Here is a 25,714-nt window from a genome sequence, read left to right as displayed (position 1 = left end):
GAGTGCTGCTTTTGTAGTTTTAGAATAGTATTTATTTATTTAGTGTGAAACAGTTTGAATTCAAACTTTACACATGATTAAATACATACATACTTCAATTAATTCAATACATTTAACATCACAACAGCAATATAATACATATATAAAAACAGCCCTAAAAACCATAACATCTAAAATACGTTACATCGTGCTGAGCAGTATTTAAAAATTCCATTCCCTTACACAAATCCAAAGTTTAAAAGGCCATTAGGGATCCTAAAAATAATGCTTTTTTACATATAACCAGATACGGGAAAGTGCAATGTGCATAGTTACCGAATTTGTGTTATGGCAGTAGTTCCCAAATTCTTGACATTTTATAGAATCAAGATCATGAACCAGGCTGCCCAAAAGTTACCAGGTACAACAAGCCCAGTATCGGGCACTCGGTGAACATGTGTTTCACGGTCTCTTACTTTTCTGGTAACTGCCACTTTCTACAGTACCATAACTCACTAGTCAGTTTCCATCTGGCCCAGTGCGAGGCACACAAAAGCGCCCTTCACCATATCAAAGTCCTTTCCCAAATCAAAATCAGGACACCAGTGAAGGATCGCAAAGAGTTCACTATTCAATTACGTGAAGGGACCTCTCTTTGCACACAATTATTTTCGATAGGTTCTCCCCATCAAGGCTAACAATGAACATTGCGGGCCGATCCAGCTTTAATAAAAAAAACATGCCTCTCCTTTTCAAGGTCATAGCTTTTAATGAAATAAATCCCAGTTCTAGTCACAGGTATTCCATGGCAGTAGATTGGGACAGGCCTAAGATACTGCGCCAAAAGAGTCCCTCAATTCTAATGAGCCACCTTAAATCCCTAGACCATATAAGATAGCGGACAAAACCACTGTTTGTTATGTTATCTGCTTAGTTTTCCTGATCTTATAGTCTATAATAAACTCGTATTTAGAGCAGTTTGTCAGTTCGAGTCCCAGATAACTGTAGGAATCTGTATATTCAATCACCACCCGAGATGGTTTCAATGCTGGCTTATTCACTTTTTTTGAGGCAACCAGCATGACCTTCATATTTCCCAAATTAACTGATAGCTCGTTAGCCTCCAGATACCGACCATATTCGTTCAACTGCTCCTTCATTCCCAAAAAGGTCTGGTTGAAAACGACCAAATCATCCGCGTACAACATTGCAGTGACTGGCGTAGATCCTATTTTAGGGGGACAATTGACTTTACGTGCTAACTGCTGTAACAAATCTGCTATAGACAAGTTGAAAAGCAAGTGGGCCAATGTACACCCCTGCTGAACACCTTTGTTTATATCGATATGGCCAGATAACATCCTGTCGGTGCCCAATCTTATTCTCGCCACAGTTTGAGTAAGTAGGGCTATCAAAATTTGCAGAAACCAGTGAGGGCACCACATCCCCCTCAACTTATTCAATAACAAATTTCAGTTGACCATATCAAATGCTGCACGGAAATCGACATATGTAATATACAACACTGGATTTCCCGAACATTTGACTCGACTGACCAAAGTGTCAAGTAATCTAATGTTGTGAGTTGTGTTAGACCTTGTGCGGAAATCAGTCTGGAATTGATGCAATATACAATGATTATCAGCCCACGCTTGGAGATGATCCAACACACAGAATGCCAACACCTTACCGAAAATATCCAGAAGTGATAAACAATCTATAGTTTTCTGGTGCTAACCGATCTCCTACTTCATAAACGGGAACCAGTATAGCCGAGCTCCAAGAATTTTACGGGTTTCACAAACCTTGGTGAATAACACACTCAATCTCACCCAACCACCTGAGTCTCCCTTCAGCACTGCTGCAGACAATCAGTTGCAGCCAGGAATCTTGAATCTTTTAACTTCTCAATTCTTAGGCGCAAACCCTCCACACTAAACTGCATAGGCCAAACCTGGCTAACGTTTAATTCCAATAATAGATTTTAAACATGTTTTGCTCAATATAACCTTCCCAAACAGGCTCTGCGATAGGGTTGAACATTTTAGTGTCACCAGGACCCTATGCCAAAGTAAGCACTTTCCACATTGTTCCTGGGCACTGACTTTGTACCGCATGCATCACTTTCTGCCACTTTATAGTCAATCCCATAGCCTTCCGTCTTTTAGCCAGTTTAACTAACTGTTCCTGGTCTTCCTTATATTCATGGGCAAAAAGAGGGGTTGTGCACCAATAGATAGAGGATGACCAAAGAAATGTTGTTAATTCTTTACAAACTTGATTTTAGTTCATTAAACAATTAAAAATACATACATATATATAGACAATCTCACAATCATTTAGTCCACTGCTCATACGCATTCCTACATTCATTCTTGCAGACTTACTACCTAAGTCAATACATGGTATTTTCATGAATATACCCACCTAACAATGGCAACTAACACTGAGTTCATACACCATTTCTAAAATACAGCTCTGTTTATCTGTACATGTCATAAATAGTATACAATATGTGGACACGTTTTTCAGTTGGTTGTGAAGGCTTTACAACTGTAGCCCTTTTGTTGATCAACCTTTGTCAGGACAGAGGCTCTATGCCAAATATGACTTGCTTCCAAAGAGGGTGGAGTGGGAAACATCATCCCCAGTATAACATGATTGGAGTTAGTACAAGCATCTTGGGGGTTGTCCCTTGTGGACTCTCCCAGTTCACAGATTGTTAAACCAGACCCATTTCATCCGCCTAGAACTGCTAATGGCTCCAAAGCATTCTTTTGCCACTCTCCAGTCCCAAAATTGGTGTGCTGGTAATTCGACCGTAAGAGGTAGTGAAATTGTCCCCGTTGTCGTATGCCTTTCTTCAAAGTTTTTCAGTCACTAAATGTAGTTATATACTCAACGGCACTCGCAGTCCATCAAAGAGTCTGCCAATTCCAAACTCAATTATATGCGTCGTAGTATCAACTCTGCAACCTTCAGTGTTTTGTATCCGTGTACGCCCGCGTTTCAGTTGTACACAGATGCAAAACACTGAAGTCTTTCTGATTGATAGTTCTGCTCTTCTTGCTCATGCTCATCCTACTGCTTCAACTTATGATCCTCTTCCTTCCTCTCTTATTTCTCAAAACTATCCCCATCTTCTCCCTTATCTTACTTTGCTTATTAATTAAGAAACAGGACAGGAGCTTCTGCCTCTCTCCCTGCTGTGTGACTTAACACAAAGGTATTCTTTAAATGAACAACTAAAGCAAGTAGACGTTTCACATGATCAGGAACTGGTACCTAGGAAAATCTGACTTATGTTTACTGTTGATATAGCACTTGATTCATGTACCCATTGATTTAATGTTGTCTCTACCCGTTCTCCCTTTTCCTCCTTCCTCTCCAACCTGTATTAACATATGTTACCTCTGACTGTTTTTGATTAATTCTTTATTCAGTTACTCAAATGGTTGCCATTTAGGCTTTTCTGATCGATTTTTAATGCTGAAATGTGTACGTGTGATAAAGGTTTGAAATGTTTCCTTCTAAACCTTATCATTTCCAAATTTAAAAAAAACACAAAAGTGAAGATCAATCAATGAAATAAATGAGTCTTTCATACTTGCAAAGCATGAAAACCCAGAAGAACTTGATTTGATGGCAGTCCCAACATGTAAAGGCAAAAGAAATTCCACACACACACCAATTAAAGTTTTAACATAGCACATTCATTTGATAAGGCGGTTTTATTCAAATGTAGAGGGTGGGCAGCTTTGAAAATGCTAAAGAAATTGAATATGTGGGATGGTCTTTGCCTTTGCAGACTTTAAGATCAATGGGAAATTATTTCATGAAGTTTTTAGGGAATAAAGTAAAAGGCGTAGGAGAAGCAATAAGTGGAAACCTGAAATCACACTTAAGCTCATCAGGCAATTTCAACATAAAAAGCATTATTTACAAGTGCTAAAAAGGCAGAGCAAGCCCAGTCTAGCATGACATGACCTCTGCTGTAATCAAGCAACATTCCTGCAGGTCTAGAAATCCTTCAAGTTCTCACTGTGCTCCGCTGAGAGAAAAGGCTATTGTTAGATCAATGAAAACATGGACTGTCATCGATTGTGTGACCATCCGACCACTGAAATCACAAATAGGTTGCGAGGTCTATAACTTGCACAATAAAATACAAGCATGGTTGAAAGATTAGCAACACTGACACATTTCTTGAATAAGTGACTCGATTTTTGAAAGGGTGATGACAGTCTCCAAGGGGCCGAACAATTGCTGATGCTTTGAATTGGCCAACAGTTGTGGCAGAGCAAAGAGGCACACAAACTCAAGATGTTATGGCTTACACTCAAAAGGACATCAACAGAAACTTTAGCAAAAAGAGATCCGACAGCATATATGCGACAGTTCATGTTAGGGAGAATTCTCTGTTTAGGCTGAATTTCCTAACCTAGTGAGTCCCCCAGCAGCTTTGCTGGATTTTTGGGGTTTATTTTATTTCTCCTGCCAAGAGTGAGACTCTTTTACCCTCACTCTTGGACATGATTTGAGTGTGTTCCTTGATTAGAAATGTGTTTCATGGGCTATGGGGTCTTTTACTCCATAGGGCTTCATGTGTTTTTGGGATGTGTGTTACCCAGCACCCTCAGTGCAGTAACACAGGGGGTGTCTTCGAGACCCCCCAACATAGACTCCATACCCTGGGACTGACTACTGTCCCCCAGGGCATGTAAAGTCACCATTGACTTTACTAGTCTGGAATTCTCAACAGAACCAGTGCAAACCATCTTATTGTGGACGTACTGGTCGGGGCAATTTGATTGCCCCGGGGTCTGTTGTTCGAGGGGGCACGTCTCCGTCCCCCCTGATCGAGTTTTGGCTGGTGGCAGTGGATACTACTTGAAATATTCAACCGCGAATATTTCCCTATGGGATTTCCCATTGTTTTAGGCTAATACCTTTATTTATTTAATTACGGTAGCCTCGAACATACCGCCGGTTTATTTATTTATTATTAATTCTCCGGTTGGTAATTTTTGCCGAAACTCGGTTCTAAAATGGCGTAGGCGTTTCCTTCTGTGACTCTGACCCAACGTTGAGCCCTTTGTTCCACTTTTGGCGGGCTTCTGCACAGAAACCCACCAAAGTGGTGCCATTCTGTCTGGGTACCACAGGGGGTGAGGGAGGGGGTTTAGGCACCCTGGACTGAGTTGCCTTGCCAACTCATGTCGCACTCTGGTGTGATTGGCCCAAGTGGTGAGCCACCCCGCTCACCACTTAGCAGGTTTGAGTGACAGCTAGGCTGTATGAATGGGGGGTTTGCTGCATAAAAGCAGGGTCTTTGGGACTGGTTCTTCAGAAGTCGCCACAGGACCTAAGAATCCGACGAGGGAGCTGCTGAGCCGACCTGCAACGACACCGCCACCGGTGGAGCCCTGCTGAACCGACTCTTCACTCCCAACGACAGAGGAGATCTCCAGTCCGGAGAGTCTCCTTCCTGTGACTGGTGGGGATAACCAGTTTTCTTCTCCTTTTCGCACCTGGGACCATCTCTTGTCCGCCCTACCTGTGCCCAGCACTTTTGGTAGCCGGAATACCACTTTTTACTACCACCGCGAAGAGAAGGGTTGTACCACGTGGCTGGGTAAACTCCACGGCTGGCCTCATCCCTGGTAGTGCAACGACCTTTACCTGTCCTCTTCGTCGAGACCAGTTCTTCCTCGAGACGACGCCGCGACTTGCACCCACTACCAGGAACGTCTGCCCCCGCTGGAGGATCCTTTCCACCTAAGGTACTGTGTTCCGCCTGGCTTCCCTTGCAACCGATTGTACGAGGTAGTATTAGCCCTCGGCTCTCGATCCTGGTTAGCCTGGGACACCCTAACTTATCTTTGTCTAAAAAGTTCACTGCTTACTTTGAGAACGCTTTGCAAGACTTTTAACTTTGTCTAAACCGTGTGATCTTAGACATATTTGCGCCTAACTCTCTCTAAGAGCGGGCCCGGCCTATGGACTTTGGCCACCGTTAGACTCGACCTTTTCTTGCCTTGCATTTGCTTCCCTAAAGTCTGTGTGTTGTGTACTTTTTCTAAGTTCTGCCTTTTTCCCTCCCAAATTTCGTTAACCTATCAGAGTGCCATCTTTCGTTAAGCGCTCACCTCTGGTTGGAAATAAGTGGTGTTAACCAAGACTTGTCTGATAGGGAAATTTGCGGAGTACCTAGTATAGTAACAGTGTTTCTGAAGTGATTTACAATTATAGTGCTGAAGTGTTTCTAATAAGTGTGTCTTTTTAAATAAATAATCATATACCTTTTTTTGATACCCGAAGCTCTTGTCCGTGTCTGCTTGTGCTATTGTGTCCGAATGCCTATTGTGTATACTTTACATACTGCCTAACTCTTCTTGAGGGAAGTCTGACTGCTCAGCCACAGCTACCACAGTGAATCTGTGTGGTGCAGACTGCTACCAAGTGGGTTTACTGCCAACACCTGTAGACTTAAATCTTTTGCAGTGGTCCCAGAGGGAACTGCACAGGTTTCTGCCTAACAGTTCATAACTCCCCAGTCAATTCCTCTGAAGTTATTACTACCATTATCCATTACAAAACAAGATTGTCTATTTGCAATTTAAAAATAGGCATTACCCAACTTAATAGAACTCATTTTTTTATCAACATCAAAAAGCACAACAGTATAAGAGTGCCTAACTGGATTTGTGCCTTTTACATGCAGTTAGCACACTTCTATACAGCAAGTACCTTAAACACTTTGAGCAAGCTAGCATATCATTCGACCACTAATTTATTTAATGGTAAAGATGGGAGAGAGAAAGCGTGACCTCGTGCTATTTTACTCCTCCCCAACTCCTTTTAATACAGTTCCTAATGACATGAGAGGCATTTTTTCTATAAACATAAAACACTGAAAACATAAAATAAAATGCAACTGCTACTGCAAAGTGGGTTTTCTGTATTGGCAGAAAGACGTAATTTGCAACTTCACCATATAGCAGGCACATAGATTAATTTGCATGCCCCTCTGTTTTTCTCCCTTCATAGTGCCCCCTCTATCTCCACTATCTACTAGCTTATCAAAACTGTCTCTTTCCCAGTCACGATTCACAACATTCTTACAGATTTCCTGCGTCACGTTTAAAAAAAATAAAATGTAATCTTTGCCCGTGATCTGAACTGCTGAATCTTTAATTGGCCTAGGAACATTTTCAAATCTTATTTTATCCCACATGGAGAATCTGAAACTCTGCTATCCCACAAAGATCTATGAATTGCCACGAATTTCAGATAGAAATATGAGCATTTTAGAAAAAAGTAGGCAAACCCCCCCAGCAGAGGGGATGTTATCAGAGATTAAAACAAGCCTTTAAATTAAGCAGTAAAATGCCCCAGACAAAAGGAAAACTATTCTAGAAAGTGGGTTCGCTATTTTTTCTTTAAAAAAAATATATATATATTTATTGGTTTCAAACAAAATCAGCAAACCATCATTCGGCTTTACTGATTAAATTAAATTAACCATTTACATTATATTACATTACATCTCAATCTTCACATGATTAAATAACAAATCAAAGCGTTTCTTATTCTTTTGCCTAGGTGTTAATCAAGTTTTCAATATTTAAACTTTGTAGGATTGCTTCAATTAATTTTAGCATTTCTAGACAGACGGGTGCTTTCTCCCATCAGAATCCATTCACACCAAGATTTGGCAAAATCAATAGAAACCAGCAGTTCGTTATATCCAAGTTATTCAGAGTGATTTTGTAATGGGATTGAGGACAGAATCTCGATGGGATGCGTGAAGACAATTTGCTTACCTTGGACCAAAGCCACTTTGCTCTTTCCACATAAAGTTCTGCTAGTCTGGATTGCCCTGCATTAAGGAGTGCATTGTATGCAGTCTGGTGATGCCCAGCCTTCCGAGCCACCCTGGCACTCTGCAGCCAGCACTCACCAACCATCTCCACATACTCTGGCCTGCAAAGAAAATGTTAAAAAAAATGCAAACTCATATTACAAGGCTTTCTTGAACACATTTAAACATTGCATGTTTTGTACTGTTAAAAAAAAATAAAAATAAAAATGTATTGTGTATTAATTTGGGGGTAAATCATATTGAGATTATACACTTTTGTGGTTCTTGTGTGAGCAGGTGTGAACTGTGAAACCAGGGGAGAGTGGTATTTTCTTGGGGACATCTTTGACACAATGCATCTGTCGTTCCTCTTCCCCCACAATTCAATGTGTAACAATCAAGGCACACCCCTCACATTCCCTAAGTGCTGAGTAACATGTTCTTACTTTTGGGCCCAGTCCTCTCCCTCCTTTTCACTCTCTGATACTCACTATAGAGCTGACCTTTGGGGGGGCTGAGGGACCCTTCACTGCTAGGGTGCATTGGTGTTTAACAAATGGCTTGCAGCCAGTAAAATTCCATCTACCCATCTCTGAACTGTAAGATGGCCTCACTATGGCATAAATCCGTATACAAGCAACAAGTGTGAGTTAGCCTTATGGCAATAGTCCTATAACAAATGCAGCCACTTGCCAGGAACTGCATGCTCAGACAATATATCAGCAAGATTCCTTCTCTGAGTGGCAGGATTGCAACATATACTACAACGTGTTCATAGATCCACAGCAGTCAGTCCTACCCTTCTATACTACAACAACATTTACCTATCAGTCTATTCTAGAAAGTGCCACACCTGCCCTCCCAAATTTACTATTCAGGAGTTTGGCGATCACAATGTAACAGGGTGGCTGGAGCACATCTCAAGCCCATCACAATGTTATTAACTACCTGTTGCTCTTCTAACCTGCTTCACCTAGATAATTCCTTTGATGCCAGACACATTTAGAACATACCCTCCTTCATGCAATCACAGTGTATGGGTCATCTTAAAGGATACACACACACCGAAACTACCCGCAAACATTAACTTCCCCTTCTGCATCACTTATATTTTACCTGCTTTCCCATCCTTTTATCTTCTACCTACTCCCTTTTCTCTGCAGACTAAGGTCCGGATACACGAGGCTTGGGCACAACATGCCCATCTAAAGACAAGGTGGACGCTCCGAGGCTAGTGCAGTGGTAAATTGGTGCAGTATAAAAGACTAGTAACATAGCATGACATTCACATTGTGCAGAATATTTATAAAGCAGTAATCAAATGAAAGGATATGAGAAACTATGGCCAGTAGGGGGTTAGGGAATATGGTCTTCAGGCCCACCTATAAACACTGTATCTCCTCTGGAGCTAGTGCCTATTGAATAATGGATGCCCGAAAGCATGTGGGGTAGCCCATTTTGCTGCATCAATGGGGACATGTCTGCAAAGAGAATGGACCTGCTTTGGCTTGGTTCTGGGTATGTATAATGAAAGATAATTTCATTGGATGGAATGGCACTATAATTCCATTATCAATGGAAGCCAGCATCCAGAAGGCATTAAAGTCCTTGAAATGACAGATTTTCTTCCTCAGATGAAGTGCACAAAACACCAATAAATAGAGTGCTTTATTTTTCTCTGGAAACAAAGATATGTGTGTAACAGTTTACAGTAAAAATATCCCTTGAACCTTCCATATTACATGCATTGCATTTTCCCAGTTGACTTGGACAATCCACATCTCCATTTCCTATTTTCTTTCTTATTCAGTACCTACAGAATAAGAAAATCCTCCCTGGGACCAGTGGGGAGCCAGCTTAAAAGTAGCTATCATTCGATACATTAACATAAAACTTTAAGTCACTTGAAAGCTTGAACATAGCCAACACCACCACCAGAAAAAATACATTAAAAATAAATTTAAAAAACATCATCATCTCTCAAAGTATTGTTCTCCCTCTCCTATTCCCAAGTCAGTCTTGAGTTGTTCGAAGGTTTTTGGTACTCACCAGGAATACATGTACTGTAAATGTAGCGTCCACTGTGTCTCCCAGGCTTCCCATCCACTAGGACTGAGAATAGTTGCTTCGTTCTCCTACCCCATTCAATTACATTCATTGCCCGATGGATGTTGTCCCCTGTCTCTCTACCCTCAATGAACCCCGTCTGATCGGCTGAAAGCAAGTTTGGGAGGAAACCATGTAAACTCGTGGTCAATATCTTAGTGAATATTTTAGAGTCGCTGTTAAGCGGGGTGATACGAATTTCAGTCAGTCAGGTTCCAATTCTGTTTCAAGATAAGCACTGTGTTCGACTCCGCCATTGAGGAGGTAACCTGCCATGACCCCAACAAAGAATTATACAGAGTGGCCAGGCGGAGTGCAAGTATTTGTCTAAATGTCTTGTAGAAGAGGTTGGGGAACCTGTCTGGCCCCAGTGTTTTGTTATTCGGGACGGATCGCATACTTCGAAACCACCTCCTCAACCAGTATGGGGTGATCCAACTCCTCCCTTTTTTCCGGCGTGATTTTAGGCAGGTTGGCATCAGCCAGGCATCATTTCAGAGCTTCAGGGTACAGCCTTTCCCCTTCCATAAGCCCCTTAAAATAGGAGTGCACCACCTTCTGTTTCTCTTCCTCCCAGGATCAGGCTACCCCTGTAGGATCCCCGAGTGTAGTTATTTAATTTCTGCATCTACGCTTACGCAAATTTGCTGACAATAGCCGATTCGCCTTATTCCCTTTTGTGTAATACATCGGTCTGGTGTTGAGGATCATTTGGGCCAACCGAGCATCTAGAAGTGACTCCAATTGGCTCCTGGCAATCCCAAACTTCCTACAGGACCATACCGAATTAGTCTTTTGGCGATTCTCCTCACATAACCTAACCTTCTCCTCCAACCCCACCCGTTTTATTTCTTTGGCCCGCCAGTATCTCACAGTCTTCCTAATGAATTCTCCTCTTCGATGGCTTTACATACATCCCAAGTGGTTTCCCACTTTGTTTCCCCATTGGCATTCACGGTAAAGTAATTGGTAAGTACGTCTGCTATTTCCTGCTGTGAGAAACCTGAAGGCGTCTCACCCGCTAGTCTTCGGGGATCTGTCATCCAGGTGGTCAGGACACGGCCATCGCTTTTAGATCCAGTTCCTGGGGGTGGACCAGTGCGGGAGGATCACCTGGATGAGGGGTACTCAGGGAGTGGAAGTGGGACAACGGAAGGTGAGACGCGGTATCCCCTTCCCAACAACACCTGTTCTCCATCCTACCAGGTAGGATACCTAGGAACTCAACCACCTTTCCTGACACAAACACCTTTTCACGGACAGCTCACTGTGGTGGTTACTATGGACATAGTGGCAAATAAATAAAAAACAGCAAAATATAAAACATACAATTAATATTGTGTCTGGAGCTGAGACTTTGAGTTGCGATTCTGGTTCCATGTAATTTCAATGCCTGTAATTACTTCAAAGTAAATTACTTCGAAGTAATGACTTTGAATTTTCATTTTGATTTTTATTTTTTATTTTGGGGAGGCTCCCTATGCCCCCTTCACTACTATCCCTACCCAGACCCCTGCCCACCCTGTTTTTTTACCCCTTAACCCACAACCTCTTATATTTTCGACGTAATTACATCATAGTAAATTATTTCAAAGTAATTACTTGCGTTGAAACCATAGGATACCATGATTTCTACATGTTGACTGTGGATCTTACCCTTTGAGCCATGCTCCATTGTTAACTGTGTTTCTATAGTGTCTAGTTGGGCATGCCCCTTTCACATGAACATAAGGAGCTGTCTACCAGCAGCTCGGCATGGCCCTTAGATATGCAGAATCTACAGTAGCTGGTATAGAAAGCAATCTACAACTAAATATTTTAAGTACTTTGGAGCTTTCTAACACATGCATTTATGCAGTGAGCAGTGAAATGTCTGACACTAATGGCAGTAATTAAGTGGTGGGCTGTAAATATGACCTGCAGAGACCGGGGGCAACAAAAATCCAGACAACAAAAGATTCAAATAGTATTAAAGACTTTATTTCCTGTAATTCGATCACAGTGGGGAAAATTACAGATTTTTTACACCAGTAAATTAAAGTTACTCACTGTAGTGACTAGAGTACTCCTAGTGCTTAATCCCCTTTCCTCCATCCTTGTGAGGCGTCCCCCAAAATGGGGAAGGTACCGGAACCTTTGTCAGGGAAAAATTGAGTTTCCCCTTTAAATTTAGTCTGACATGCAGGGGCGCGGGACTGCCCCCCCCAAGGCCCCGCCCTCCGGCACCTCACCTCAGTCCCCTTTTTAACACATTAGATGCATTAATACCTGGCTATACTTAAAACTCAAGCCGCTGGAAAACAAGCTGGGGAAGGTGGGTGGGACGTATGGAGGAAAGGGGACCAAGGATTATTAGTACTAAAGTCACTGCAGTGAGTAACTTTAATTATTCATATGTCCCATCCCCTTTACTCCTTCCTTGTGGGTGATTTCACCAAACAAGACCATAAGGTGGAGCTGTGATGATCTGCTTTATGTCTAGGACGAAGCAAAAAGTTTCTTCAGAAGCACCTGACCGAACTCTGCATCTCGCCTGTGGCCTTAGCTCTGACCGCATGGGCACGAATCCCCTCCGGAACTTGTTTGCCCATGGCTGTATACACATCCGAAATGGCCTGGACCATCCACCGGACGATTGAAGCTTTGGTAGCCTGGGTGCCGGGAGAGGAGCCCCCAAACGTAATGAACAAGACCTCAGACTTACTGAAATATTTTGTCTGCGAGAGGTAGAACTTGAGCACTCTATTAAGGTCCAGGGAATACAAAGCCATTTCGGCATCCGACTGTGGGATCTGGAAGAAGGCTGGCAGACAGATCTCCTGATTCAAATGGAATGCAGTGACCACCATGGACAAAAGTTAGGATGGGTTTGCAAGATGACCTTGTCGTCGTAAAATGTGGTGAAGGGCTTGCATGAAGACAGGGCCTGCAGCTCATTGACCCTGCGCACCTAAGTGAGAGCCAAGAGCAATACAGTCTTCAGTGTCACCAGTCTGATTTATTTAATTTTAATTTAATTTTGTTTTATTTCACACCAAAAACCAAGCAGGCATCAGGGCATGGAAACACAAAACACACTAGACACTATGAGCAAGACATGAGACGCAACCCTAATAAGCTCAATTATAAGGAGACCAAGTGATGCCTATGCGAAAAGGTAGGTTTTCAGGCCTTTTCGAAAAGAAAGCACATTTCTTTCCAAACGCAAGTTGGAAGGGAGAGCGTTCCAGGCAAACTAACCTCTGAAACGGAGAGTCCCCTCCTCCATTATGGTTTATTGCACGTTTAACTGCTGCCTGTCTGGTATTAGGTTTACTGTAACCACGAACCACAGACAGGCTGTCCTCTCATGTGTCTTTTCCGTCTGTTTCCTGTAACTAAGTAAGCCTTGCTTGTAACAGTGCCAAGATGCCCTAGGGCTGCTTTGTGTGCTTTATAAATGTAAATATGAAATAACTAAAAAAATAAGTGGGGGACAGTTGATACTAAGAATCAGCTTCCAGTAATCTTACACCAAAGGAAACATACACTGCTATAACCAATAGAGGTTGTGATGATCTACGGAACAAGAGCAAACAGAATTTGGAAGAAGCCATAATAGAAGATATTGTAGATACTGTTCACAATTAATGTGGACGACCATGGAAAGAAAATGGACAAGCAACATCAGAAAGAAAATAAAACTAAAGGCTTAATTTAGAAGAAGAAAAAAAAAAAGCAGAAATGTGTTTCTAAATTTATCATCTGTTCAGGATCACCTAAAATTGTTTGTTACTAGTATCATGGGAACTTTTGAACTTTGTGAATCTAGGAAAAACTAAATTAATAATAAAAAGCATCATAGATGAAAGAATGCAACTTTCAGGATATACATTTCTGTCAACAAAATAAGTCTAAAATGGATGTCAGTGAATGGGGTGGGCCTACCATCGAGGATTTGAGTATGCTGTGACCAATCGGAAGACATCATTCCTTGTCCCCTGGGGTGGGGAAGGGGGACCTTTCCATGGGGCCAGGATGGTGCATCCACAGTACAATAGTCCCACTGGGGATGGTGTACGGAGGGGGGGGATCACATGGCGAAGGAAGCCCCCTATGGGATTGGGGACAACTATTCTCAAGGAATGCGGTATGCCCCTGCTTGAATATACCCAACTCCTTCTACAATGCCAAGTCCTCCTCCCCCACTCTTTAAATAGAGCCAATGTATTCTGCTGTCAAATCAGTCAAGCCAATATATTTGACGAGAATGAAGTACCAAATAATACCAAGTACCTTGCATCTGCTTTTAAAATAAGTACTGTGAAGAAGAAGGTGACCGAGAGCCAAAAGATCACTCTAGAGAAGCAGGCTGAGCAGTCTAGCTTCTCACGAGACGTCACTGGTCCAAACGAAAGCAACAATCCAGCGTGGGAGTTCAAAAGGAGCTCAGTTGGGACACAAGAGGAGAACAATACTCTGAGGAGGAACTGCGGGAGCCAGGCACAGGGCGAGCATACGAGAGCCGAAAGGGAAGCCTTGAACAGAGGAGGAGGAGAACGCGAACCTGGGTCCAAACTGGAAGGAATACTCGGGCTGCTGCCGAGATGAACCTCTGGGCGTCCCAGGCCCCAGCAAAGCACTTGTGGGGAAGGACGCGAAGCTGGGAAGATTCAGACATCTGCAGAGCCGCTGCAGACCCTGCCGCTTACCAGAACACTTCCAGAGCCTCGAAAAGCAATACAGCTGCTTGGGAAACACTGGTACCTGCAACAAAGAAGCAAAAAGGTACGCAGGTTAGCTGAGAGGCGTTAGAGGTCCAGGGAAGCGAGGGGATGAAAACAGAAGCTAGAACAAGATGGTATGGGACCCTGAGAAGGGATTGCAAGTCTGGGACCCGCACCCATATGAAAGTGAAAGTATAAGAGGGTCTGGGACATAAGAACGTCTGGGACCCTGAAAGGGCATTGCGAGTCTGGGACCTGCATCCATATGAAATCGAATTATAAGAGGGTCTGGGACCCTGAGAATAAGCAAGATATAGGAATCCTATGTTTGACAGGAGAGTAAACCAAACAAATATGGCAACGAATTGCGAGTATGGGACCTGCACCCATAGGAGAAGCTGAGAATAAGAGGGTCTTGGACCCTGACTGTAAAAGGAGCAACAAGGAAGAGTTGTATGCTTGGCAGCGGAGTAAACCAAGCAGATACAATGCTACATTGCGAGTCTGGGACCCGCACCTATGTGAAAGGCAAAAGCTTAAAGTAACGAGGAATAAGAGTGTCTGGACCATGTGAGAGAAGAAGAGAGAGTCCATGAGAGGACAGTTGCTTGGCAGGAGAGTAAACCAAGCCGTTCAGAATATTTTGAGTATGGGACCCTCACCCACATGAAAGGTTAAGAATAAGAGGGTTAAGAACCTTGGAACCTAACAGTATATATTCCTATGCTTGCTGGGGAAGTGTGCCAAGTTGGTAGGATAAAGAACTGTGAATCTGAGAACTGTATCCTTGTGAATTGCCCAGTAATATTTACCTAAAAGGATACAGGGCTCAGAAGCCCAAAATGAAAGAAAGTAAAAGTAGTCTAGGGGAAAGGAGCACATCCCCAGCCTTGGAATCCTATACTTATGAACACTGTTTATGTCATCAGTTTTTGATTACCTGAGAGACTATGAACTTTCTGTTCGTTGGGACTACCATGAACACTTTACTTTGCTTTCGCGAGACAACAGTGACAGACTTTTTGGTTTTGGACATCCTGATAATTTCACTAGTTTTCTTTGGACAAGATGGACTAGCTAAGCTGTTTCAGGAACCACAATAGGCTAATTTATATATGGCCCATGATAAGGTGAACCTGAACCTGAGATAAATATTGACGCAAAATTGAAGTCTTACCCGAGTCATATCTTATCATTAAAGATATGCAATTTAAGATTTCTGGTGGGAGAAGTGAGCCTCAGGATGGGCCTAGTTTTAGGAAGCCCCTACACATACAAAGCTTATTTTTCTTGGCATCTCAACTCCACTTAAACAGATCTGCTGTTCTGCATTTGCTCTATTTGATACCACAGCTTCAAATGATCACAACTGAAGATAATGCAATTGTGGATCAGTTAGAGCAAGTGGAGTTCAGTACATAACATGCAGTCTTTGTATCTGATATCGCTCTTAGATATGTGATGACTTGTGCTGATGGGCGATGTAAGCTGGGCGATGACTGCAATGCAATCAACCTAATAGAATACTGCAATCCTGGCAAAGTATTTGTGAGGTTTATGGTAATTTCATCTAAAACCATTGCATCTAATGCCATCCCATCAAATTTTTTCCAGCTAAAAAAATGTCCATCTAATGCATTTCTTTGGGTGACCCCCCCAAAACCCAGTTTTTTAACCTTTAAATTGCACCTGAACAAAAATTAACCATTTACCCCCCAAAAAACATGCTTTAGATGGACATTTTTTAGATCGAAAAATGTTGTTGTAATGGGTTTAGATGAATTGACTGGATACCCTCCGATGAACTGGAGCCTTTGGACAGTTGTCACATGGGACTTATTCAAGTTCAGGGAGAAGCCCAGCCTGTGCAGTAGTAGAGAGGTGTCCTCTAGATGAGACAAGACCAGCTCCACTGATTTCCCTCAGAACAGCCAGTAGTCCATGTATGGGAATATGTCGACGCCGGATCTCCTGAGGTGAGCCGTGACTACCGCCATGAGCTTGGTGAAGACCCGTGGGGCGGAGGTCAGACCAAAAGGGAGCACTTTGAATTGATAGTGCTTGTCCCCTATGATGAACCTCAGGAACTTCCTGTGCTTTCGATGTATCGGCACTTGGAATAAGCGTCCTGTAGATCTATTGACACCAGCGAGTCCTGTAGTTCAAGAGCGTGGAGAATTTCTCTCAACGTCACCATTCTGAATTTGTCTTTCCTCAGGAACTTGTTTAAGGCCCTGATGTTCAGAATGGGACGGAGACCTCCTCCCTTCGTAGGTACCAGGAAATACTCTCTGCTTAAGACATAACTATTCCACTGCACCCTTCAACAACAGGGCTTGCAGTTCTTCCTGGAGCTCCTGTCCCAGTTGGATCAGAGGTGGTGGGGGTCTGTCCAGTGTTTTTTTTTTTTTAAGAAGGGTAGACAATAACCCCACCGAACGAGCTGTAAAACCCAGACATCGTAAGTAATTTCCTGCCACTGAGGTCAGTGCTCCGTCAACCAGTAAGTTGTGGGAGGGGAATCAAAGTGGCTTAGGAGGCTGGGTAGCCCCCACCGCTGTCGCTGCTTGCTGGCCCTTAGAAGCCCCCTACCCCTTCTGGAGCACGAGAAACGCTTCTGTCCTTGCCTGGCCGGTGGGAGCTGCGTTTTCCTGCCATAAGGTACATAACGCCTGTAGCCTCTGCCCCTTGAGGCAAAGCTGAAGAAAGACTTGGCCAGCTGCACAGCTAGGCCTAAGGATCTAGCAGAGGTTTTGGATTCCTTGAATTTTTCGAAGGAATCATCAGCCTTTTGGCTGAATAGAAACTTGCCCTCGAAGGGCATGTCCAACAATTGTGCCTGGATGTTACGCGAAAGGCCAGAGGTTTTTAGGCATGACTGTCTCATCAGCATTACTGCTGATGCCATAGATCGGACCAAACAGTTGGCAATGTCCAGGCCCACATGCAGCGACGGCCTGGCCACCCACTTCCCATCCTCCACCAGCTGTAGGAAGCCCTTGTGAATTTCTCCCTCAGGGACGTACTGCACAACATTCTCCACTGCAGTCCACAGACCAGACGAATATTTAGCAAAGGCACTCGCAACATCGGTGGCTTTAAGGGCCATACTGCCCGAAGTAGACGACTTTTTGGCAAGAGCGTCAACCTTCTTTGCTTCCCTGTCCGGTGGCAGAGTGGACGTGGAAGAAGCTGGTTTAGAGGAGACTAGCAGCCTGCATGACAAGCCTTTCCGGGGAAGGGTGTGAGGAGAGGAATGAAGGGTCTTCTCTAGCCGGCTTGTATTTTTCAGATATAGTGGAACAAACCAGAGGAATTTTACAAGGATGCTGCCACAGAGAGGTCAGAGGGTCAGCAATTGCACAGTTTAGAAGCATATTGCGCTCAGTTACCGGACCTTTGTCCAAAATATCAGTAAAAGCATACCCCCTTCACTGGTGTTGCCGAGGAGTTCAATCACAAGGTGTCAATTACCCTTTCGGCTAGCGTTCTGAACTTGGTGTAGTTATGGGTGTAGGGCTGGCTTTGTTGTAAGTCTAGGTCTGGTGAAGTGTCCAGACCACTAGCCTCATTGAGACCCTCAGCAAGAGGCAACTGGTCATGGTCCTCGAAAAAATTCGACACCACCGGTGCCCATATAGGCTGGGTCGACATCCGCTTGATCTCCCATGTCATCGGTGCTGAAAATACTCGACATGGTGCTGAAAAAGTCAGCCTGGGATAGAGGGGTGTATGATTTTTCGGCAACCATCGGTGCAGAAGATTTGTCTCTCAGCGCTGATAAGGCTGCTGTCGGCATCGACAGGTGTGTTAGCACGGGAAGGACCTGACATCGATATCCAAGAAACTTTCTTCGATATAGAAGGTTTCAGGGGGTCAGTAGTACCGAGTGCTGCTGATGCCTCCAATGTCTGCTGTGGGGGAGAAAGAGAGAGGGAGGGAGGGGTTAACCGTGCCTTCAGCAGCATTCTTCTTAAACATTTCCAACATGGAGGTTTTAAATTCCTCCCACTCTTGGCAGGTAGAAGGGTCCGCCAACGTCATACCTTGTTCGCTCGATGAATCAGAGCTCCGACGATGGCGATGATGCCTCTTCTTTTTTCGGGACAAGGAAGAATGGCTCCTCTAATGGGACTGCTTCTTCTTGCGCCAATGTTTTTCGGGTGTATGCCCCTCAGTTTCGGCTTCCGAGGACTGGACTGTCGACCTTGCCTGAGATTTAGTCGGGGCCGCCCGATCACATAGATATTTTGGCACATGATGAGCACTCTTCCGTCCTGTGACACATGCTGCGGCACCAGTAACGCAACTTGTGTGGGCCAGTGATGGACATCTTAGTGCCACAGTGAGTACACCGCTTGAAGCCCAAAACACAAGCGACTGACATCTCACGTCGAATGAAAAGAAAAAAAAGAGGTTTTCTGACGAAAAACACTGACTGAGTCGAAGACTCGCTGTGTTCGCAAGCGGAAAAAAGAAACTGAGGCACAGGGCAAAGTGACAGAGTATATATATGACGCCCAACATTATGCCCGGAACCAACAATCGAGTGCCGAGCAAGATGGATCGACAGCCGAGTCGAGGTCTACTACGTCCCCTGTAGAAAGCTTTCTGAAGCAGCAGAGCTGAAAGGAATATCTATCAAATGAGTAATCGGGTGGAGGTAAGCAAGCCATTCAATGATATGATTAAGGCGCACCAGAGGAAGACAGAGCTGGCTCACAGGTGCATAGGTCGTAACATGTACTTCTTACAACTAATGTGGCTATACGGGTCAGGGAAATGACAACCTGGGTGCACATCACTCACTGTAAAAGCTGTGTGCCATTTGGAAATTAAGGGCAGGTTGCTTGAGCTGGCAGGACTCTGGTAATTCACTGTATTGCTTAATGAAGTTCGAATTTAGGATCATCAGAACTGCATTAGAGCATTTGGTTAGGGGCCTTTGGAGAGTTAATCTAACCAAATGTTGGCATTGTGCACTCCCCCATCAGTAAATTGCACTGTGATAATTATTACTAATGTTTCCTTGATGACGTGTTCTCGCTACAAATGTTTTGCCCTATGATTTGTACATAGCTCTACTGCTCTTGAACTAGACGAGTGCGAAGAACTATCTATATAATAATGACAACAACATGCATGTTCTTAGTTTCAGAGAAGATATAAATTATGTTGTGGCAAGGTAAAACCTGTGATCTAGGGGTAACCTGGGGGTGTGAAGCGAACATGCTTTTAGGATTCATCCTATCACCTGCTAAGTCTAAAGAAGGAAAGGTTGGATACCCTTAACATGCTCTTCCAAATTGGCTTTTAGATTAAGACTATGCTGAAGCATTAGCTGCAAGTCAACCCGCATTAACTGCAACCCCATTCATTATTCCTCCTTTCCTGTTATTGTTACCAGCACGTACACTGTCTCTAATGACTTAAGCTGGTTTAAGTCTTCATATATGTATAACTACATTTATATGATATAGATACAAAATAGTTCAAAGAGAGGGTCATTGCTTGCTTGAAGCCCGGAACTCGAGTGACCGACATCACACGTCGAATGAAAAGAAAAAATTAATAGTTACAAACCGTAGTGACTAACGTACACTCCCCTGATTCTGCCCACTGGCGCCACTCCTCAGTCCCCATTAGTGCGTCGACAATATTTAACATTGCCTTATGACACCAGTATTATTAGGGGGGGGGATGGTGGGTCTTATGGAGGAAAGGGGACTATGGACTAAGAGTACGTCACTACAGTGAGTAACTATTAATTACTCTTAAGTCCCGCTCCCTTTCCTCCATACTGCATGGGCGATTACAACTGAATGTAGCCCCCGGGTGTAGAGGAGACCCTCCTTAAGAAAACAGATTCCTTAGAGTCGCCTGTCCGAAAGCCGCGTCTGACTTAGAGCCGGCGTCCAAACAGTAATGCTTACAGACAGTCAAAGGGGTGGCCCAGGTGGCCGCACTGCTGATAACCTGCCACAGAAACTGCTGTTGGAATGCAATGGCCATGGCCTGGGCTCTGACAGCGTGGCCGTGCATGTTAGCTGGCAGTGGCTTGTGCTGCCCCTCATAGGGCTCCTTGATGGCTGAAACCATCAATCGTGCTATAGAGGCCTTGGATGCCCGATACCTGGGCCTTGGCCCCCCCAACGGTGACACACAGTGTGTCTGGTTTTCAGAAGCCATTGGTCCTGTCCAGATAAAATTTCAGAGCGTGCCTGACATCCAGACAGTGCAAGACCCTCTGGGCCTCGTCCTTAGGGTCAGCAAAAAACATAGATAAGACTATTTCCTCGATTCGATGAAAAGCTGAGGGTACCTTAGATAGAAACGTGGGGTGTGTCCGCAGGACCACCTTATCCCTGTGAAAAGTGGTATAGGGTTCTGAAGCCACCAGAGCTTGGATCCGGCTGACTCTGCGAGCAGAGGTGAGGCCCACTAACAAAGCTGTCTTATTGGTGACCAGCCTGATATCCGCAGACACCATTGGCTCGAAGGGCCTGTGTGCCGAGGCGCCCAGCACCTCATTGAGGTCCCACAAGGGGTGTAGCTTTTTGATGGGCAGGTAGAGCCTGGGGAGGCCCGTCAAATGTTTCTTGACTATCAGGTTGGAAGAGGAGAAGACCTCCTCCTCCGAATTCCTGTAGGCCCCTTTGGCTGCCAAATAGGTGCAGCATGTCTCCACCTGCATGCCTCAGTGAGCAAGGTGTGCCGAGAAGGAGAGCACATCATCCAGCGTGCACTTAAGGGGGCCAATCTCTTTAGAGTCCGCCCAGTGACAGAACCTAGTCCATTTACTCTAGTACTGGCTCCTGGTAGCCTTGCTCCTAGCGCCCTGAATGATTTCTAGGTTAGACTGTGATAGGCTCAGGTGCTTCAGCGTGACCTGCTCTGGAACCACGCTGCAACAGGAAGGTGAATGGGTGGTCTGTCCGAGAGGCTGAGTAGCTCCAAAAATCACGGTCACGCTGGCCACCACAGAGCTCTCAGAATGATGCAGAGGTGACAAGATTCCTATATCTTGCAGATCACCCGGTGAACCAGGGGTGTGGGAAAGAAGGCATACGCTGTCATGCCGTTCCACTGTATCTGGAATGAGTCGCCCAGGGAGCCGTGACCCGGCCCCTACCAGGGCACGACTGCGGGCACTTCCTGTTGTCCCAGGAGGCAAAAAGATCCACTTGAGGATGCCCCCATCTGCTGAAGATCTCCAGCAGCACCGGATTGTTCAATTGCCACTCGTAATTGTCCACACCCAGTCTTCTGAGCATGTCCGCCTCCAAATTGTACTCCGCTGGCAGGTGGTTGGACGTGAGGTAGATGCTGTTCTCCAGGGCCCAGTCCCTCATGCTGACTGCTAGGGTGCACATTGGAGGGGACCTGGTAACCCCCCTCACCCCCCCTCAGCTTGTTGACATAGTACATGCTGGTGGAGTTGTCGGTTTGGATAAGGACGACCTTGCCCCCAATGAACAGAAGGAAAGCTTTGAGAGCTAGCCCAATGGCATTCCGCTCCAGCCAGTTGATATGAGACTCCTGCTCCTGTCGGGTCCAGACTCCATGGATGCTGTGGCTTTGCGGAGTGGCTCCCCAGATTTCCAGGGAGGAGTCTGTAGTGATTGTGGCCTACAGAGCCGGCTGCAGGAAGGGATTGCCCCTTCGCAGGTTGCAGTCCTTGGACCACCATGTGAGGTCCGAATGGAGAGAACGAGGGATGCTGACAGGCTCCACTACGAAGGCTACGAAGTGCAACTGTAATCTCCTCATCTTGAGTCTCTTGTGGGATACGGCCAGTAGGACCGCTGCCATGATACCTAATAAGTGTTGGTACCACCAGACCGAGGTCACTGCTTTGGTAAGGAAGTGAGTCGTGGCTCTCTTGATGGCCGTGATCTTGTCCTCCGAGGGAAGGACTCTCTCGGAGCTCGTGTCCCAGATGAGGCCCAGGAAGGTCAGGCTCTGCGCAGGCTGCAGTCGAGACTTCTTGAGGTTGATAGTAAACCCCAGGTCGTAGAGTGTGTCCCTGAGTGCGGAGGAAGTGTGGTGAACCGCCTCTGGAGATGCCGCACTGACGAGCCAGTCATCCAGGTACGGGTAGACGTGGTGGTCCTGGGCCCTAAGTTGAGGCCAAAGGGTAGCACTTTGTATTGGAAATGGCAGCCCATGATCCTGAAGCGCAGGTAGGAGCGATGCGGCTGCCAAATCGGGACATGTAGATAAGCGTCCTTCAGATCCAGGGAGCACATCCAGTCTCCCTTGTCCAGTGTCTCCGCAATGAGTGCTTGCGTAACCATCTTGAATTTTTGAAGAGGTTGAGGGTGGAGAGGACCAACACAACTCAGGCCAGCCTGGTTCTTCTTTTGTATGGCGAAAATCCTAGAATAGAAGCCCAAACCTCTCTGGGCGGCTGGGACTTCTTCCACTGCCTGGCTCGGCTCTCCACTAGCGACCGAATTTCTGCCAACAGAGTAGCTGTCCCAATCTGTGGGGGTGGAGGGGAGGAGGGAGGAGAGGGAGCGACCGGTAGGCAGTACCCCGTGGAGACTACAGAGAGGATCCAGGGGTTAAAAAATGTCTGGCGCCAAAAACACACGTTGAAGGGAAGTCTACCCCCCACAGGAGACACAGGGACCCAAAGGGACGTGTCATGCCTTCTTTCCCTCTGAGACTGCTGCAGAGGAGGGGGACTGGAAAAAGCCCTTGCCCCCCTCCCCCCCTTTGTTGTTTGCACCAATGCTGACTCGGAGAACGGCCAGGCTGTCTCGACCTCTGTTCTTGGAAGCCCCAGAACCTGCCGAACGCCTGCCCCTTATCGGAGCGTTGATGCGACTGGGTGCATGCCTTGGGTGTGGCCTTCATTAGGATAAAGATCTCGCAGTTTGCGAGCTGTTCTTTTTTATCTAATTCTTCATTGGTGTTGGAATGAATGGAAGGTCTAATATGCATACCCGGACATCTGGGTTAAATTTAGTAGCCTGAAGACAGGCAGCCCTTCTGGACTAGCCTCAGTACATGTGCTGGTGCGAGAACTAGAGAGGTTCCTCCCGCTCTGGCGTTTCCTTGGGAAGGAGTCGCACTTACGGGGTACGATGAAAAACAACGGCCCTCCCTCGGGCCTAGATCTCTGTCTGACAAAGTCCTTCAGATACTCTGGAGGCGACCTTTTGAAAAAAGCTCCCTCCACCGAGCTAGTCTGTTCTTCAATGTGCTTGGAGTAAGTGCGTAGCACGCGGTACAACCTTCCCAGCCGTGGTCGGGGACAAGGCAGAGCGGCAAACGGGATGGGAATCGGACGTAGGGAAGAGCCCCTCGCAGTCTGGACACCTGCTGAAGTCTGCTGAAGTCGACATGCGCCGGGAAGGAGCGTGGCGTCGGAGGACCGAGTACCTGATTAACAAAAAGAAGACAAGTATCCGGGGAAGAGGGCGTGGTATTACATGGCTGAAGCCAAACCCAGGAGCGCTGGTCAAATCGGCCCGTTTCCGTCGACGCGGAAAAGGGGACTGAGGAGTGGTGCCGGTGGGAGGAGTCAGAGGAGCGCATGCTCCCTGGGCCACACCCCCACAGGCCTCTAAATTTTAAGAGGAAGAAGGCTTTTTCTAGTGAAAAAGGTTCCGTCTCCCGTCCCTAGCAAGGGACGCCCATGCGGTATGGAGGAAAGGGGACAAGATGTAAGAGTAAGAGGTTTTCTGACAAAAACATCGAATGAGTTGAAGACTCGCTGTGTTCCAAAGCAGCGTGTTAGCGCGCGGAAAAAAGGAACTGCGGTAAAGGTCATAGTGACAGAATACATATATGACGCCTGACGTCATGTCCGGATCCGACAAGTGCCGAGCAAGACGGATCGACGGCCGAGTCGAGGTCTACTACGTCCCCTGTCAAAGGTTTTCCGAAGCAGCAGAGCTGGATGGAAGATCTATCAGATGAGTAATCTGCGGGAGATAAGCAAGCCATTCAATGTTATGATTAATGCGCACCATCGAAAGACAGGACTGGCTCACATGTGCATAGTGCCTAACATGTACTCCTTACAACTATTATGGCTATAATGACTACCTGGGTGCACATCACTCACTGGAAAAGCTGTGTGGCATCTGGAAATTAAGGGCAGATTGCTTGAGCTAGATTCACTGCAACTTTATATATAAAGCTGAATGTATATATGTGACTATGTTTGTCCGGCTATACAAATCGACACAGTTGAACCTACGTCCACCAAATTCTGCATGGATTCCTCTTTTGTCTGGGGCAAGATCGTAGTCTTGTTTGGATGCAAAAATCTTATATGCAAAAAAAAAAAAAAAGAAATGTAGGGAAGCAAAATTACATTTTTTTAATCATGCCACTCCAAATAAGGGAAATGGCAATGTTACAGTTTACTTAAGATCATTCAACAGAAGAGAGCACAATCAATCAATCTTTCTTGGACATTTTCTCAAATGTGCTGAAGCCATTGAGTGACTGAAACATGCTGCACAAAAAACGAATCACTTGGAAACGCTCCATCTGATGCAAAGCAAAAATCAGTATCAAGAGCTTTTGAAACACAACAGCAAACAGCAGCACGACTTGCCAACTAGAGGACAAGAGCAACTTTCTATGGCCAAATGAGATGCCAGAGCAAACTAAAGCAAGACTTGACGACAAGAGGACAAGAGCAACATCCTCCAGGGCACATGAGACAACTCGATCAGAACACGGGCAACACTGGGTACCCCATTTAGTTGCTTAATGAAGTTCGAAATTAGGATAATCAGAACTGCATTATAGCACTTGGTTAGGGGCCTGTGGAAAGTTAATCTAACCAATGTTGGCACAACCTCATATGCAAGCTTGGTGTAATCTAGATTCTGACTTTGTGCACTCCCCCATCTGTAAATTGTACTGTGATCATTATTTTTACTTTATTTAGTACGCACGGTGAACAGAACATACAGATGCATTGTTTATTCTGGCAGACAGGTATATGGCATGGATATATTTGACATGATCTAGCAGCACAGTATATAGCATTTAATACTTCCCCACATATCTGGCAGTTGGAAACCTCCCCAAA

The 25,714-nt window shown here is 45.2% G+C and overlaps 1 protein-coding gene across 3 annotated transcripts in view; it reads right to left on the bottom strand.

Moving 5' to 3' along the window:
- Positions 1-25,714, bottom strand: part of ATR (ATR serine/threonine kinase) — a 1,676,349-nt gene that overhangs the window by 439,328 nt on the left and 1,211,307 nt on the right. For all 3 annotated transcript variants that reach the window (XM_069618270.1, XM_069618272.1, XM_069618271.1), the window contains one exon: positions 7,806-7,965. In XM_069618270.1, the coding sequence (XP_069474371.1) occupies positions 7,806-7,965 (160 nt within the window). The remainder of the gene's footprint in view (positions 1-7,805; positions 7,966-25,714) is intronic.

Source organism: Ambystoma mexicanum, chromosome 10, assembly GCF_040938575.1.
Source record: "Ambystoma mexicanum isolate Mex_15411 chromosome 10, UKY_AmexF1_1, whole genome shotgun sequence".
In the NCBI taxonomy this organism is placed as follows: Eukaryota; Metazoa; Chordata; class Amphibia; order Caudata; family Ambystomatidae; genus Ambystoma; species Ambystoma mexicanum.
The sequence above is the reverse complement of the archived record's forward strand: the minus strand, read 5'-3'. Positions and strand labels throughout refer to the sequence as shown.